At 39.3% G+C, this 18,646-nt stretch overlaps 1 protein-coding gene across 1 annotated transcript; it reads left to right on the top strand.

Moving 5' to 3' along the window:
- Positions 1-13,093: 13,093 nt before the first annotated feature.
- LOC145015201 (GBF-interacting protein 1-like) lies at positions 13,094-16,662 on the top strand. The gene is made up of 7 exons (XM_078973646.1): positions 13,094-13,548; positions 13,830-13,873; positions 13,988-14,096; positions 14,177-15,045; positions 15,136-15,285; positions 15,411-15,821; positions 15,895-16,662. Exons 1-7 carry the CDS (start codon positions 13,389-13,391, stop codon positions 16,183-16,185), a joined length of 2,034 nt encoding a protein of 677 aa, XP_078829772.1. The 5' UTR covers positions 13,094-13,388; the 3' UTR covers positions 16,186-16,662.
- The last annotated feature ends 1,984 nt before the right edge of the window (positions 16,663-18,646 follow it).

The raw sequence follows: 18,646 nt of genomic DNA, 5'->3' as shown, positions 1-18,646 counted from the left end.
GTAAAACACGGTACCATTTCAACAACCGCAAATCCATCTAGGGAGGCTTAGGGCCAGAGTAGGCCTTGGAACAAAAGGAGGGGACAACCCCTCCAGGAAAACGCCAAGAAACAACAAGTAATAGCGACCCACGCTATGACTGTACCTGCCAACCCTGCCCCCACAAGCTCATATAATGGGAAACTTCCTAAGTGCAACCGATGCAACTTCCACCACCACGGTCCTTGTCATGATCTTCAATGCACCAAGTGCAATAAAAAGGGACATACGGCCCGCTATTGCAAAGAGCCAACCCAACCATCCGTCCCCACTGCTAATACCGGAGTGAGCCGCGCCTGCTTTGAGTGCGGAGACACGGGGCACTACCGCAGGGACTGCCCAAAGGCAAACAACCAGAATACCGGCGGAAGGGGCCGAGTTTTCGCAATGGGACAAGATGAAGCCATTGCGGACCCTACTGTGGTTACGGGTACGTTTCTTCTCGATAACTCATATGCATGCATTTTGTTTGATAGTGGAGTGGAAAGGAGTTTTGTTAGTCACGACTTTAAAGGCCTACTAAAATCAATACCACAATCATTAAGTGAACCATTCATAGTAGAAATGGCCAACGGGAAAACCGAAGGCACTAAGGAGATATACTTAAACTGCACCCTAACATTAAACGATAATCCCTTTTCAATCAGCCTCATGCCAGTCTCGATTAAGAGTTTCGATGTCATTATTGGCATGGATTGGCTGAGTTCTCATCATGCGGACATTTTATGTTACGATAAGGCCGTTCGCCTTAATCTGCCAACCGGCGAAACCATCATTGTCTTGGGCGACAAACCCAGTACCACTCTTCGTATCATCTCAAGTATCCAAGCTCGGAAATGCCTACACAAGGAGTGTCACGCGTTTTTGGCACATGTTGTAGATGTGAAACGCGAAGTCCAGGACATCAAGAATGTGCCCGACGTATGCGATTTTCCCGACGTTTTTCCCGAGGACCTTCTGGGGATACCTCCCGCGAGACAAGTTGAGTTCAGAATCGATCTGGTTCCCGGAGCTACCCCAGTAGCCAAAGCACCCTATCGATTAGCCCCGACAGAGATGCAAGAGCTATCCAGCCAACTGAATGAGCTACTTGGAAAAGGATTCATCAGGCCGAGCTTCTCGCCATGGGGAGCACCCGTGTTATTCGTGAAAAAGAAGGATGGATCATTCAGAATGTGCATCGACTACCGAGAACTCAACAAACTTACCATCAAGAACCGATACCCCCTACCCCGAATCGATGACTTATTCGACCAACTCCAAGGAGCCAACTACTTCTCCAAGATCGACCTGAGGTCGGGATATCACCAGCTGCGAGTCCTAGAGAGTGATGTTCCCAAGACGGCCTTCCGAACGAGATACGGACATTACGAGTTCGTAGTAATGCCGTTCGGACTAACTAATGCCCCGGCCGTATTCATGGATCTAATGAATCGGGTATGTCGTCCATTCTTGGATAAATTTGTGATAGTATTCATAGACGACATACTCATTTATTCAAAGAATAAAGAAGAGCATAGTCAACATCTGAGGCAAATCTTAGAGACGTTACGGACTGAGAGACTGTATGCAAAATTCTCAAAATGTGAGTTTTGGATTAGAAAGGTGGACTTCCTCGGTCACGTGGTCAGCAAGGAAGGAATCCACGTGGATCCATCAAAAGTCAAGGCTATCAAAAACTGGTATGCACCAACTACACCAACATAAATTCACCAATTTCTAGGCCTTGCTGGTTATTATCGAAGGTTCATTCAGAATTTCTCCAGCATCGCAAAGCCTCTTACCGCCTTAACCCAGAAAGGTGTGACCTACAATTGGGGAGAAAAGCAAGATGCTGCATTTCAGACTTTGAAACAGGCCCTTTGCAGTGCGCCCATCCTTTCTCTTCCAGAAGGGACCGAAGATTTTGTGGTGTATTGCGATGCTTCGAAGCAAGGGCTGGGCTGTGTACTAATGCAGAGGGGAAAGGTTATTGCATATGCCTCACAAAAACTGAAAACGCATGAGGTCAACTACACCACTCATGATTTAGAACTTGGGGCGGTGGTATTCACTCTTAAAATCTGGAGACACTACCTATATGGTACCAAATGCACTATCTTTACAGACCACAAGAGTCTACAACAAATCTTCGACCAGAAGGAGTTGAACATGAGATAGCGACGTTGGGTCGAATTGCTCAACGACTACGAATGTGAGATTCGTTATCATTCGGGAAAGGCAAACGTCGTGGCAGATGCCCTTAGTCGTAAGGAGTACTTTGGCCGAAGAGTGAAGTCATTAGCCATGTCGATCCATTCGCACCTGTCAGCACAAGTTAAGGAAGCTCAAATAGAGGCCTTGAAACCCGAAAACGTGACAGGTGAGACCCTTAGGGGAATGGACAAGAATTTAGAAATCAAGAGTGGCGGAGCACGCTACCTCATGAACCGAATATGGACACCCAAGTTTGGTGGACTTAGAGAGGTAGTTATGAGCGAGGCACACAAGACTCCATACTCCGTGCATCCCGGGTCAGACAAGATGTATCAAGATCTCAAGCAACTCTACTGGTGGCCAAACATGAAAGCAGAGATCGCTACATATGTGAGCAAGTGTTTGACTTGCGCCAAGATAAAAACAGAACACCAGAAACCCTCAGGGCTACTCCAACAACCTGAAATTCCTGAGTGGAAATGGGAGCAGATTTCCATGGACTTCATAACAAAACTGCCCAAAACTCAGGGTGGCCAAGATACTATTTGGGTAATCGTCGATAGATTAACCAAGTCCGCTCATTTCCTACCGATCAAGGAAACTGATAAAATGGAAAAGCTATCGAGAATCTACATCCGAGAGATCGTACGACTCCATGGAGTGCCAATGTCTATCATCTCGGACAGAGACAACAGATTCACATCTAGATTTTGGCAATCATTGCAAAAATCCATGGGAACAAGATTGGACATGAGTACAGCCTATCACCCCCAAACTGACGGATAGAGTGAAAGGACGATCCAAACCTTGGAGGACATGTTGCGAGCATGTGTAATCGACTTTGGTAAGGCATGGGATGTTTACTTACCTTTGGTCGAGTTCTCTTATAACAATAGTTATCATACTAGTATCAATACTGCTCCATTTGAAGCCTTTTACGGCCGTAAGTGCAGATCACCTCTGTGCTGGACGGAAGTGGGTGACACCCAATTAGCAAAAGGTCTAGTCCCTGATATCACCCTCACTGGTCCGGAGATCATCAGAGAAACTACAGAAAAGATCGTGCAAATACGAGAACGACTGAAATCCTCAAGAGATAGGCAAAAGAGCTATGTCGACAAAAGACGTAAACCCTTGGAATTTCAGATTGGCGATCGTGTACTACTGAAGGTCTCACCCTGGAAGGGCATGATACGCTTTGGAAAAAGTGGGAAGCTAAATCCTAGGTACATTGGACCCTTCGAAATCATTTCAAGAGTTGGTCCAGTGGCCTACAAACTCCGACTTCCAACCGAGCTTAACAAAGTACATCCAGTATTCCACGTATCAAACCTGAAAAAGTGTTTGTCCGACGAGACACTTGTAATTCCACTCGATGAGATCGAACTAAATGAAAATCTTAACTTTGTGGAAGAACCCGTCGAGATCATGGATAGGGAAGTTAAAAATGAGATCGAACTAAAAAGTCAACTATTGTAGCTACTTTTGAAATAATGTAATTAACTTCAAAAAATGAAATGTGTAAAAGTCTCTATAGGGATGTATATTATGTTAGATAATGTGTCAAGGTTTATAGAAATACTAAGAACATGAAAAACCGAGTTATAACGAAGAAGTTATGACCATTCTAAGATTTCCGACAAAACCGGCAACACCGATTAAATGAAAAACGCGAAGTTTCAATACAATAATTTTTAGCCTTAAGTATCTAAATGAAAGTTATAGATAACCTCAAACCGTGAGCGTACATAAAAAGAACGTCCAAATCTGACTTCGTATGAGAAAGTTATAATTTTTCCAAGATTCGGGTATAGTAGTAGACAGCTAAAAACTCGAAATAGAGCTCGAGATACTTTTGACCAAAATAACCTAAATTAGAATCTAAGGTCTCAACATTAGTAGCGCAACGGTGAAAAGTCTGACGAAAACGGACATCGGATGAAGAAGTTACGGATTTTTAACGGAATTTTCGTGTCCCGGCCCGTTAAAAATAAATAATTAAAAATAAAGTCAAAATTAGCCAATGAAGTCTAAACGAGAGTTGTAGATCATATTTTTAGCTACGCGTGCATATAAATAACATCGAAAACGGAGGTTGTACGCGAAAGTTATGGATTTTACAAGTTCGGGGTCCAAAATCCGAGGATGTCAGGCCTCCCACGACGTGGCACAAGCTCGTCGCGACCCGGCAAGTGACTGAGGGCGTCCAATCAATGGAAGAGGATAAGTCTTGCCCCCCACGACGTGGCCAACCTTATCCACGACGTGGCACACCAGAATTGCCGCTATAAATAGAACTCTTGGGGTGCCGGGTTTAGGTGCTCCATTCTTCCATCTCTCGTGTCGAAACTCTGCGGTTAAGCTCCCGAAGCCCTCCCAAAGCCCCGGTTTTCACCTTCAAGTCCCGAAGGAAGGTTTTGTGTTCTCGAGATTCCCGAGAATCCCGAGATTTTTCCCCGTTTTCAACTCTTCCTATCGAAGTTCTGCTCGATTCTTCTTCCGACTACATCAAATCAACCACTTCAACCAAGTGAGTTCATACCCCTTTCAAACACACTTTAAATACATTTTAAATGCTTTTATACTCTTTTAGGGGGGAATACAAGTAAACATAAGGTTATTATCGTGTATTTTATAAAGTTTCACTTCACTTGTTTTACCGAATAAATCACTTGGAACTCATTACTATTATGGAAAACTCATGTCATACTTTGTGTGCATTAGACTTATGCAAAGTATATAATGATTTCAAAGTACCTTTCATTGTTAAGTCGTTTTATACATTCTAAAAACTTATGATTCATGTTTCGTCAAACATTGTGAAAAAGGATAAACTTTGCATACAAAAACTATCACTTTAATACAGGCTTAGTTGAGAATCCATGAGACGTGTATATCTTCAAACGTTACTTTTCTTTATTAGAAAGTAATGCTGCAAGTCCTGTCTATAACCAGAGTCTCCCGTTCGGAGAACGTGTCAAATGTGTATAGATCTATACGGGAAGTCATGATCCCGCGTCCTGACTGTTAGCTACAGTTCGTCCTTTGGGGTGACAGTTGTCATAACGCTGCGACGCCTGAAGAACGTCGTTACAGGCATATTATGTTTAGTATGGTTATAAAACTCATCGGATATACAATTATTATGGTATTATGTTTTTATAAACGAGTGACTGTTAAAACTATTCTTCAACTAACAAACGCGATCTTCGTATAGCTTTATTATATAAAACTATGACACAACTTTTAAGAACATCGTTTTCTTGCGATTTTCGGTCTTAGAGACTGCCAGCCATGTTAGGAAAATAAGGGTTTTTCCTGTATACAAACCAAACAACTAATAGGAAGATAAGGGATTTTCCTGGTGCAATTATTTACAACTTATGACACGAACATTTATATGCATTTCATACTTTTATAAGAAAATAAGGGTTTTTCTTGGAAGATACAACAAATCATATCTCATCCATTAGGGAAAATATGGGATTTTCTGGATCTAATACATTCATTTTCAATACAACAAGTCACAACTCTTCACACTTGAAATACTGAGTTTTTCTGGAAAACATAAACCCATTTTGGAATGGCATCCAATTTTTCTAAACTACTTATGAACTCACCAACATAATTGTTGACACTTTTTTTTTGAAATAACTTGTATTCTCATGGAACCGCTAAGCAGGTTTGGGAATCAACTTTTGGGATTAACGCGCTGGCGTTAATTACTTCTTTTGAATGATGTTTATGTATTTATCTTTTGAACATGTAATGAATACAATTATGTAAACATCTTGGAAAATTTAATATATATGGTGGTGTGTACTTTCCTTTCTATGAACTGTTATGATACTGAATATGACGTCCTCCGCCCCCGAACGTTTCCGCCGTTCTGGTTTGGGGGTGTGACACATTTGTTGTTGCGTCGCCGTCAATAAAGGCCGAGCTATGGTTCTTTTTTTTCATAGCTGTTGCTGCCATTAGCATCGCCCCAAGTCCTTCTCTATATCTCTCAAGTGTTAGGCAACCGTCAAGACCGCCGCTGCCACCTCTCCATGGTGCTGCTGTCGCTAACCGCCACCAGGAGGGTAGCTGGACTTGTTGCAAGAAAGAGATCGTACGAGTGTTTGTTATTTCATGTAGGTAGTGTTGGTTGGGTCGGAATTCTCAAGAACAGCCACCACCACCACCTCATAGTGGTGGCTGCCACCATCTGCCGTCGCCGGCCACCTTAAGGTGGCTATGTGTGTTTGTATTAGTGTGTGTGTGTGTGTGTGATTATTTGGGGTTTTAGCATTGTAAAATGTAACCAGAAAGAAAAATAATGAAAAGAAACTCAAACCACCACAGTGGGGTGGTGGCTGCCGCCTCCTGCCGCCACCGGCCGCCGTGTCGGGTGGCGGTGCGCTTTGCCTCTTGTGATAGATTCGTTTGGGGTGCTAGAAACCCTAATGGGCTCAAAGGAGCTCTAATGGGCCCAGTGAAGCTTAATGGACTCTAATGGACTCAGTTAAACCCGTATGCGATTAATAAGATTTTAGTGGGCTTATTAGGCCCAATAAAGCCCTAATTGTCATAAAAGGCCAACAAATTGATAAACGGGCTAATATTTGTATTTGAACACCCTAATGCTAATAAAAACCTAACTTTAAGAATTAATGGGGTCACACACACAAGAATTATTTAATAACTTGAGATATTAAATAATAATCATTGACAAAGATTAATCTAAGCAATATTAGACTTAATGGATTAAGTCCTTAATGGGTTAAGTAGGAAACTTAACCCTAATCATCATTTTATGTGAAACCCTAATTTCACTTGGATTTATTATTGGACCTTTCATTTGGGCCTTGATGATTGGATTATAAATGGGCCATCCAAGATCAAGCAAATAGACTAGAATAATTAAAGGGCTTTGTGGTAAGGCCCATATGAGGAGTTGGGCCCAATTTGGAAAATTAGGTCATAGATGGGCCATAGTTTGGGCCTTTATGATTATGTGATATTTGGCCATTATAATGTTGAATGTTGGACTGGACTAAATGGTTGGGCCTTATGGTAAGACCTTGTAAGGGTTTGGGCCCAATTTAGAAAATTGGGCCATATGTCGGGCTTTGATTCCTAGTTGGCTTTGGGCCTATGGATTGGGCCTTGCTGAGCTTAAATAAGCCAAGCCTGGGGTAATGTAGTAATTATTCAAGTATGTATTATGGTTATGTGTTGGGACCCAATTATTAATTGGGTGTTATTTTGGTGTTAACAGTTCGGGAATCTGTCAACCAATAGCTAGGGCTCAGCCTGCGGGACTTCAGCAGTGTGGGATTGTGTCTTCGGGACTCCAATAGTGTGAGGTGAGTTACCTTCTAGTAGCAGTGGGTCTAAGGCCACAATGCTGACCCACTAGTAGGAATTGTATGATTAGATGATTGTCTCTGTGATATTCATCTAGGGTTGCTACTACCTGTGTTATGTTTATGTGTTTGTATGATATGATGCTATGTGCTAGTGATAGTAGGGGAGATAGTCCCTAGGTTACCGGTCGATAGGGTCGAAGGGGCAGTCATGCCCAACCATGTTAAATAGATTATGTGATACGTGTTATTTGGTAGTGGTAGGGGTAAAATAGTCCCCAACATCATGTCGAGAGGACCGAAGGGGAGACCAGCACTCAGATATGCTAGTCAATATCCGATCGAGAGGACCGAAGGGGAGACCAACACCCAGATATGCTAATCAGTATCCGGTTGAGAGGACCAAAGGGGAGACCAGCACCCAGATATGCTAGTCATTATCCGGTTGAGAGGACCGAAGGGGAGACCAGCACCCAGATATGCTAGTTAGTATTCGGTCGGGAGGACCGAAGGGGTAAGTCGGGCACTCAGATATGCCTGACAATATATGTATGTTATGTGATTATATGGTATGTGGTATGATGGGGGAACTCACTAAGCTTCGTGCTTACGGTTTTCAGTTTTGGTTTCAGGTACTTCGTGTTTAAAGGAAAGGAGCCGACTTGATCGCAGCGCATCACACTATGGTTTTCCGCACATGAGATCTTTGGGATTACACTCTGATATTGTTTCACGATAACATGTTTGATAATTTCTACTTTGGTTTTGACATGACATGATATTACAAATGTTTTATTACACTGTTGGTTTTATAATGATGTATTTAAAAATGAAAATTTTGGCTTGTATTTTTGGGATGTTACAGAGATCCCCTAAAATATAACATACATCACAGTATAATAAACAATTATGGGTTATCAACAGCCCTGGGGACTATCAGCAATCCCAACGGCTAACAAAACGACCTGTAGGCTAACAACATGTTTTAAGTGCTATCAGCAACCCTAGGGACTATCAGCAATCCTAATGGGCTAATATCACGACGTGTAGGTTATCAATAACCATGGGGACAATATCATCAATCCCAGTGGGCTAATAGCACGCCCTGTGGTTTATCATCAACCTTGGGAACTATTAACATTCCTAATGGCATAACACCATATCCTAGAGCTATCAGCAGCTCAGTAACACATAACAACAATCAACAAAATAAGAACAAAAGCATAGGCAACACCTACACTAGTCTACTGGACTAATAGTTCACTACCACATGTTGGGCCTCACACCTTACTCTACATCACCCGTTACAAACCAATATTGAATGCATAACCATATGTAATCAGAGGTGAGATAGACAGTCGAACATGTGATCCCACTCTAGAGCCACAACCAAACAAGGAACATACAAGGAAAGCCTAGATCAAGAGTTCTCAGGCCATCCTACATGACTTCATACAACCCCTAACGCATTTAACTAGACAATCACTAACCTCTTAGTACTCTAACCAATGTACCATTATCCTTATGTCAATATATACAACTATGGGTTATCCATAACTTTAGGATGCTATCAGCAACCCTGGGGACTATCAACAGTCATGGAGTTATCAACAACTCGGTAAATACTCATAATAGCCATCAGATACTAAGACTCACCTAGTCTAGCATACACCCTACTATGAAATAGGTAATATAACGAGAAAACTCACATGAATCGAAGACCCAATCAAACAAATCAACACACTCACTCCCTATATTGATTGCTTTATTGAACCAACTAGTATCAAACCAAGGTGGGACCTTAATCAATAACCCAATTCCTTCAAGTTTGAACCAAAGTCAACTAGGTAAAAAAGTTAACGTTCTACCCTCATCACAACGTAGGAGACTCTTGGTCACATCGTGGGAACATCCGGAAAAAATAGTCGCGAGGACTTCAAACGTACGACGTGGTAGCATATCGTCATGTCGTTAGAGTTGTTTTTGAACAACTTAATTTAATCCATTAAGCCACACACTTATCTCTTCTATAAGGCCTCATTACACCCCAATGAGACATAAAAATTGCTGCTTTAGAGACATGCATGCCCTATGCAAGTTTTAAGCTCAAATCAGGTCACAAAATGATGAAAAAGAGGTCAAAACCTCATGTATGAGCTCAAAACTCTACTAAACTTCAGATCTAGCACATATAACCACAAATGAAATCTAAGGATTCATAAACTTGCCGACTTTATGGAATCCCAACACTCCGACTAGTCTAAACATGGAGAATAATGCATAAACGTCTAGATCTAGCAACATAGAATCATAATGCTTGGAGCTTTAATATCCACAAAGGTCCAGATTAAGTGTTAGAAGATAATAATGAGATTTGCAAGCTAGATATATGAACCAGGGATGATTCCTTCTCCTTCAAGACACCAAACACCACCAAAAGCTCAAGAACTCGTTAATGGAGGCTAGGTTTTCGTTGAAAACGGTTGGAGGCTGAAGAGGATGACCTAAACCTTAAGTTTAGGGGCTTAAATATGGAAGAAACCCTAAAGATCATGGGCTTGGGCTACAGCTGCTATCATATCGTGACAAACCTTTCGTCACGTCGTGACAGCCATCCCGAAAACGTGATCATCTAATTGGCATGTCACGCCGTGATGCTATATTCATCACGTCATGACACAAGTTTTTTCCTAAAAACCTTACCTTTAATCCTTCCAAACCCTCAACCGATCTATTATGGAAAACAAGTGTTACATAAGTTTAATGTGAATGTTCCCAACAACGCCCAATACTTCTCGTAAGCTCGAAAGTGTAAGAGTGTGTGAATAAGACTTGCACTAAATTCCTTTAATGGAAATCAATTTAATGCTTGTTACGTAGTCTAATTCACAAAACAATTACAAAATTTGCAATTAGATAATTTAGCTTGCTTAGAAATATGAAATAAATTATTTTCAAATGATATCCAAATGATACCTAGCAAGAACTTCTGGTAGAGTTGCCTACAAGTCGTCTAAAATGAGAGATAATGTCAAAAAACCCTAAAAATCCCTTAATAAGTCATTAGGAAAAACTGCCAAAAAACCAGTTATGAGGATCCACACACCTTATGTGGATTTAGGCTAATTTCATACAGTGGCGGACGTAGAACATTTTCGTAGGGGTGACACTATTTTTTTTTCAAATAAATCTATATTAGTAGTGTCACTCGTGTTTTAAGCCGGTGCACCCAATAGAAAAAACATTAATTTTTTTTTACACTACGTGCCGGCATCGAAGCAGTGGCCCGGGACCCCTGAGGAACCACTATGGTCCGCCACTGATTCCATACACCCAATGTGGAAGGAAAGTATGTTGTTATGATCGGAAAGTCTCTAGAAGTAGAATGTTGAATTTTGCTGATTTTGGGTTTTACACGCCCCGCGTGATTTTTATGCCTATTTTCACACGCCCTATGTGAAAACCATTGTTTTGGTCCGTCTTGATTTTTCTACTTATTCGTTCGGTTTTATTTGCTTCTAAATTTTGTTTGGGGCTCCCTTGATACCTTCATAGCGCATCCTCATCTTCACCTGAAAAACATTATAAAGTATGCAAATAAAAGCGTTCCTCTTATAGGCTAGAAATAATCGAAAATAAGGTGGTGTTTGTTTTTTTTCTGAAGATCTGCGAAATCACTTTTGTCTGCGCCACGCAGACCACGCGCAGACATACATCCTCGCAATGCGTTTGTTTTTTTGAAGTGCGCAGATCTAAAAATGTCTGCACGAGGTCTTCACCACACAGACATGGACCAACCACTTCTAAGGTCTGCAAAATACTTTTAACCTAAAAAAATAAAACACGCTTCTATTCTATTATCGGCGCCTCCATCTTCTTTCGACTTCACACCCTCGAAGCTTCCCCCTCGACGCAGCCTAGCCTCGCTCCAGCAACAAAGCACCATTCTTTTTCACCGATCAGAACCGCCGCAGACTTCTCCGATCGCAAACCACGACCGTCGGCCGCCGCCACTGCTTTTCTCCGATCTCCACTGAAGACGAACAAGTTTGCACATTTTGTTTCGTTTTTTTTACTTCTAACTTGAAATTATTGCTTAACCTTGCTGGAAAACTATCTAATTTAGTGAAATTCGTTATTTATTTTTGCTGAAAATTGCTTCTTGTTGGTTAAATTTCTTGTTGGATGTTGGAAATCCCAAAGTTATGTTGAAATTTTTTCTTGTTGCTTAAAATTCTTGTTAAATCTTGCTGAAAATGGCGTTTCTTGGATGTATTTTGCTGGAACTTCCATAACATTGCTGTAAATCAAATTTTTTTTTTCTTGGTGAAAGTATTAAAATAGTGCTGGAAATATGAAATTAATGTTGGAAATTGCATAATGTTGCTGAAAATAGTCATTATACGCCTGAAAATCAAATTTTTTCATGATAAAAGTATGAACATAATGCTGAAAATATGAAAATAGTTATGAAAATTGCATAATGTTGCTGAAAATAGTTATTATATATTGTTTTTTTTATGCTGAAATGTTTGTAATATGCATGATGTTAAATTAATTTTTGCTACAATACCTTTTGAAATTAGATTTGTGTATGGATGAATTTTTTTTCCAATGTTGTACGACTATTATTGTTAAAATTTTGTGTTGAGAAAACATTTTAAGTTTGTAAAATCAATTTATTTAAAATTCAGTTCATTTCAGCAGTCTGCAGATGTTAAAAAACAAACAGACTTCTTATTGCAGACTGCAGAGGTTTGGTCCACCTCTTCTGCTGCAGAGGCTTGCAGATGTGGTCCGCAGACAGCAGACATTTTGGCTTCAGAAAAACAAACAGCACCTAAGTAAAAATGCATAGTTTTAACTTCTAAATACATAGCTAAAGGTGTGGTATTTATGCATAATTGGTGCATGAAATACTCCTACGAGTCTCAACTATGATACACATGTAATAACACGTATATGACATGACTTTTATACTTGTATAAAGGTAACGTAACAATACATAAAACTATTTAAAGATCTTTATTACAACCCAAAATCAGAAGTCATGGACGAAAATTGATGATCGAGATACATGAGGGGCTATTTATATAATTGACTCAAAAAACTCAAAGTCAAGGATGGTGGAAAACATATGGCAAATGATATCCCCATCCAAATTCAGAAACAAATAATGGTTGTATTTTATATTTAAACACTCAAAAATAACCCTAAGCATTTAAATAGTTACTTTTTGGTCCCTATGTGGAAAATACCTCTTGTTGTTTTCTCGCTCTAAAGTCTAAACTTACATAATTCGATTAAGTAAAATATAGATGAATTTTTAATAGAAAACATAATATGATAACGTGTCAAGTATCTAATACATAAATTACGAAACTCAATCCAAAGGACTTTAATGTAACAACTACAGACACGAGGACCAAAAATGATTAATTGTGAAAATTCATTTCTGTAAATAATTCTAAAAAAGAAAGAAGGAAAAAAATCACAGTGAAAAGCCCTACACTGCAGAACACACTTCCTTTTGCTCTCTTCTCCCCCCTCTTTCTCTCTCGCCCTCTCTCTCTATTTTCTCTCTCTAAACACAAAATTAGATCAATTCAAAAACCCTTAACCAAAGTCTCTATCTTTCCCCCTTCTTCTTCTTCTTCATCATCTTCTTCCTTCCCCATTTCTTTGATTCCTGTCTAAGCATTCTATTCGGTCGTTTCCTTTCCATATCTATATGTAAAGTTATTGATATATCGGTACACAAATTGAAGAGCTTTTGTTACTGTTCGTGTTAAATAAGGAAAGATGAATAGTGGGGTTAGGGTTTCCATTCCAAACAACGTAAGAAAGACGATCCAGAACATTAAGGAGATCACGGGTAATCATAGTGAAGATGAGATATATGCAATGCTTAAAGAGTGTTCCATGGATCCAAACGAGACCACCCAGAAGCTCCTTTTGCAGGGTAGGCTTTCTTCTCTCGATTTCGCTACGAGATCCATGATGTTGCCCTCGTTTTGTGACTTTTACATGTTTGTCATTTTCGTTGATTTGATTTTCCAAGTGCTATTGATTGTGTATTTTATCTGATTGGTGCTGAAAAATTCGTTTTTATTTATCCTGTAATTGGTGGTATGCTTTTCGTTAGGGTTAGAGTCGTTTTTGAAGTTCTCTTTGATTTTCTGATTCCCCCCCACAGCTGAATTGGTGTTTAATGTGTTTATACTTTACTTCATTTTTGCACAGATCCATTTCATGAAGTAAGGAGGAAACGCGACCGAAAGAAAGAGGTAAGATCATTTTTTCCGTATCTGAATAACCTTATAAATCCTTTTCTTTTGTGTTCTTGAAGAACTGTTTTACGATTTGTGTTTTTTACTTTCAATCTACAATCTGTTTTACAGAATCCCATCAAAGAATCTACAGAGCCTAGATGGAAACCTGGAATGCAGGGAAGGGGGAATAGAGGAGGTCGTGGAAGTGGGGCCTACTCATCACGCCATAATTCTCATGGTAATTCACACACTGAAGTATTTTTATTCGCTTTTATGGATAAACAACAATCCATTTACTCTTGTTTTTCAAAAATCTAGATGCAGGAAGCAACAGGAATGCTGTTTCTGGAAAGGAAAATGAAATCCTTCAAGGTGCAAATGATGGTGTAATCATACCTGCAACTCATGATAAGAAGAATAAAGAGAAATCCATGGTTTCAAGTTCTTCCAATATTGCCCCTGATATTCCAGTTTCTGAGAAAACTACTTCTGTCCCTGATGCTCATTTATCTGCTTCAGATCCAATTCTTATGCCATCACAGGATTCACGGATTCCTGTTGGTACAATCAAACGGGAATGGAAACCAAAACCACCAACAACAAATCCTATTCCTGTTCAAGTTCAAGACCCTGAAACCTCTGATTCCATTCCGGTGCCCGTTATTCCAGTCGAACCTGTCTCTTTGTTAACACCGGAATCCACTATTCCGGACCCAAAGGAGATCAAGCTAGAGGAACCAGAACCAGAACCGGAATCGGAATCGTACATTCCGGACACTCAACATGTTATAATCCCAAACCACCTTCATGTTCCTGAAGCTGAAAAACTAGGGTTTCGTTTTGGAAGCTTTGATTTCAACTCAGTCTCTTTGAATGATCCTGTGAGTGACAAGTGTCCTGTTTCCAACCCTTCTGAAGGAATCACTGAACATATAGATGAACAAGATACAGTTGTAACTGTAACTGCTGATGATGTAGATGATCATGATCCTGATCGTCCATCTGAAAACTTATCAACCGAAGGTGACATGTCATCAAGTGTGGCCCACGAGCCCAAACAAGAGCCTTCTCCGCCAGGTCATCAATATCCACTGGTTAGTTTTGGCTTCATGCCTCCAATAATCGGGACCCACATTGCACCTTTTGAAAACACCGAATCCCAACCTTCTCGTGTCCCAAGTTTTGTTGTAAGTATTTAACAAAATGACAATAATCTTGAAAACTTTATACAAAGTTTATATTTTTATGTATAATTTTTTTTATTTAATAAAAAACAGGTTCAACAACCGTTTGATCCATCGAGCTACTACCCTCATTTTTACCGTTCTGCCCCTGATAATGATGGGCGGGTGTCACCCTTTCATCCACCAGGGCCAGGGGCCCCACCTAAGTACAATGGAAATGTTGCAGTTTTATCTTCTCAAGAGGTCTGCATTATAGATTTTATAAAATACTTTATATATATATATATATATATATATATATATATATATATATATTTCAGGTTTTATAAAGGGCAAATTGATATGTTGCTATAAATGTGAATTTGTAGGTTGGGAACTCGTTAATGTCAACACAAGTTATGCAGAGTTCAATAGCAGTGACTCAGCAACCACTGCCTGTGTTCAGACAACCAACAGGGTTACATTTACCACATTACCCTCCAAATTATATCCCATATGGTCCCTATTTTTCACCATTTTACATTCCACCTCCAGCTATTCATCAGTTTTTGAGTAATGGTGGATTCCCACAACAAGGGCAAAGTGGGAATATGTACCCAGGCCCACCAGTGGCAACTGGTAAATATCCAGGTCAGCAATATAAGCCCGGGGGTAATTCCGGAAATCCGGGTCAAGGATATGGGCATTTTGGGTCGACCCAGGGTGGTAATTCGGCTTCTAATGAAGATCTTGGTGGACCCCAGTTTAAGGAAAGTAATGTCTATGTTACAGGGCAACAGGTTAGTTTCTTTGACTTTATTTGACCCAGGGGTAATTCCGGAAATGATGTGTTGTTATATTTTTTGTTTGTAGACTGAAAATCCAGGTGTATGGATTGCTACAGCTCCTGGAAGAGACATTTCTGGTTCTTTTTATAATCTTCCTCAAGGAGGTCAAGTTGCATATACACCAACACAGCCTACATTTGCTAGTATCTATCACCACCCTGCACCACCAGTAACCACCACATCCCTCCACCCACTCCTCCACCAGCCTCAGACAATGACGGGAGGTGTTGATATGGTGGGACCCACATCCAGCATGTATCAGCAACAACAGCCACCACCTCAGCCTACCCAAATCAACTGGCCTAATAACTACTGAACAAACATCGAGTCCTTTTTCAAACCAACAAAAACAAATACCCAAATCTTGAATCTTGAATCTTAAATCTTGAATCTTGAATCTTGATGATGATAAAGTGTTACAAAAGTGGTGGATTGGATTTGAGTGTAAATCATCTAAAGTCGGTATCTTTTTTGATTTGATAGGAAGGGGGAGATATAAAAGGCGAAAGTTGTCCTCTCATGTAACTGATAATTTGATCAATTTTTGAGTTAGTTGCTTGAGTTGACCGGTAGAGTTGACTATCTTGATTCTTGATTCTTGTTTTTTGTTTTTTCATTTGAAAAAAAATTGAAGTTTTATAGGACTTGATGATTGGGGTTTTAGGGAGTTTGGTTTGGTGTTCCATGTAAAGTGAATTTTGATAGCAAGAGGGGTTTATGATGTACTTGAAATGTTGTAATTGGTATTTGGTAATTGGTATAAGCAGAAGCAAAAAGCAGCATTCAAAATTCATATTTGTGCATTTAGAAGTTATCTTGGAAACTTATTTCATAGCATCATAATACATTGCATATGATTTTTCATACGTAAATTCAACTCATAGTCTTTGGTTATTTGTGAATGTAATTGATCTTGGTTAAACAAAGGCTAAATAAAAAGTTATAATTCATTAACATTATAAGACTACTTTATAGTTTATACACCTATACCAATGGTGCAAGATGATCTAAGGGCCTGTTTGATTTCAACTTACTGGGTCCGGTCAGTACTAACTGCTGACTCGGTCAGCAGTCAGTTGTTTGATAAATACAAAATATAGCTGATTTGGTCAGCATTCCAATTAATCTCGGTCAGCCAATCCACTTACCTGGTAAGCAAAAAAAAAATTCCTGACTGTACCAATCCACTTACCTGGTAAGCAAAAAAAACATTCCTGACTGAAACTTACTAGGTCCGGTCAGTACTGACTGCTGATTCGGTCAGCAGTCAGCTGTTTGATAAATACAAAATATAGCTGATTCGGTCAGCATTCCAATTAACCTCGGTCAGCCAATCCACTTACCCGGTAAGAAAAAAAAAAAAAAAAAAACTCCTGACTGAAAATAAGATAAGAAGCGTACCCTTGCTCACCTCCAGCTTCCTTCGCTGTTAACCTACACAAAAGCGACACCTGCTGCTGATCGCCTCCGTCGCCAACAGCTTCTCCGGCGACTATTACACAGCGCCATCCTCAATCTGCACCTCCTGCGCCATTCTCTCTACTGCAGGTAACGTTTTTTTTTATTTTTTATTTTTTATTTTTTATTTTTTTTTATGACTTTACCCAAGTGCAGAAATCTACTGGTTTTAAAAATATAGAATCTTGATTTGATTCCATTGTCTTGTTTCAAATGGTCTTGAATGTACATCTGTTTGTAAATCTATTTTTGGAGCAATGCCACTCTAAAATCCGCTAGAGAAGGGAGGAGATAAGTTGTGCACACAACGTGTTTGACAAAATGCCCAAGAGAGTGTTATATACTTATGAGATCAAAATTTATTTCTATGAAATCAAAATTTATGTTGTATGAAATTTGTTAAGATAAGAAAGTGTTATTTGCTGTGAATTTTGTTAAGATAAGAAATCAAAATTTGTTAAGATAAGAAAGTGTTATATGCTGTGAATTTGTTAAAATTTATTTGTATGAAATCAAAATTGATGTATGTTTAATTTGGATTTTATATGATAATTTGTGTTTCTATAATTTTTTTTATCCAGCACAAAAGATAACACAAGGGTAATATGGTTATTTTTTCATTCAGCACAACCATTCAAATAAATAATTAAACAACATAAACTCAGTCAGATATGGACTCAATCAGCATTTCTAACCCAGTCAGCTTCTAACCCAGTCAGCAACTATCAAACGACCCCTAAATTTTGATAAAGTTGCATTGGGTTGCCTTGATCCATTTTTTTGATTGTGGGGTACAACATGTAACTTACCATGGTAACATTGAGGATGCTTATAAGATCAACATAGCATCATAATACATTGCATATGTAGAAGAACACTTGGATGCAATAGATATGAATGGAGATGACTCATCAAGCACAATCTAGGTCATAGGTGAGGGTGGGTCAAGTAGTATAATGACTTTATTATGGATGACAAAATCTTGTAGATGATATTGAGGTCCACATGAGTGAATTTCACAATGTGGGTGATATAAATGTTGAGTGAGATTATATCTTATACTTGCAATATGTAGATCACACTTCGATGTTTTCTTGAATATATCATGTGTGATATATTCAACTCCAAACTAATAAATGGTAGGTTCAAGAAAATTATTTATGCATTGGAGTACTATAGGGATTAATAAGAAGGATTTGATGAAAAGTTGTTTCAAATTGCCTTTTTGAGAGCTGTAATATTTAGTAAAAACTAAACTTTCTAGTTATCATTAGTAGACCAAATAAAAAAGGGTGCCTCATAGTACATGTGTATCTTTA

Source organism: Lactuca saligna, chromosome 9 (assembly GCF_052625555.1).
Source record: "Lactuca saligna cultivar CGN05327 chromosome 9, ASM5262555v1, whole genome shotgun sequence".
Lineage (NCBI taxonomy): Eukaryota > Viridiplantae > Streptophyta > Magnoliopsida > Asterales > Asteraceae > Lactuca > Lactuca saligna.
This window is presented reverse-complemented; position numbering and strand designations above follow the sequence as displayed.

What these genes read in the sequence shown, in the direction of transcription:
- LOC145015201 (XM_078973646.1), top strand. Translation starts at nt 13,389, where the DNA reads ATGAATAGTGGGGTTAGGGTTTCCATTCCAAACAACGTAAGAAAGACG. An exon ending in CCAGAAGCTCCTTTTGCAGG is followed by an intron (nt 13,549 to 13,829) that starts GTAGGCTTTCTT and finishes ATTTTTGCACAG; the next exon opens with ATCCATTTCATGAAGTAAGG. An exon ending in CAGTTTTATCTTCTCAAGAG is followed by an intron (nt 15,286 to 15,410) that starts GTCTGCATTATA and finishes GTGAATTTGTAG; the next exon opens with GTTGGGAACTCGTTAATGTC.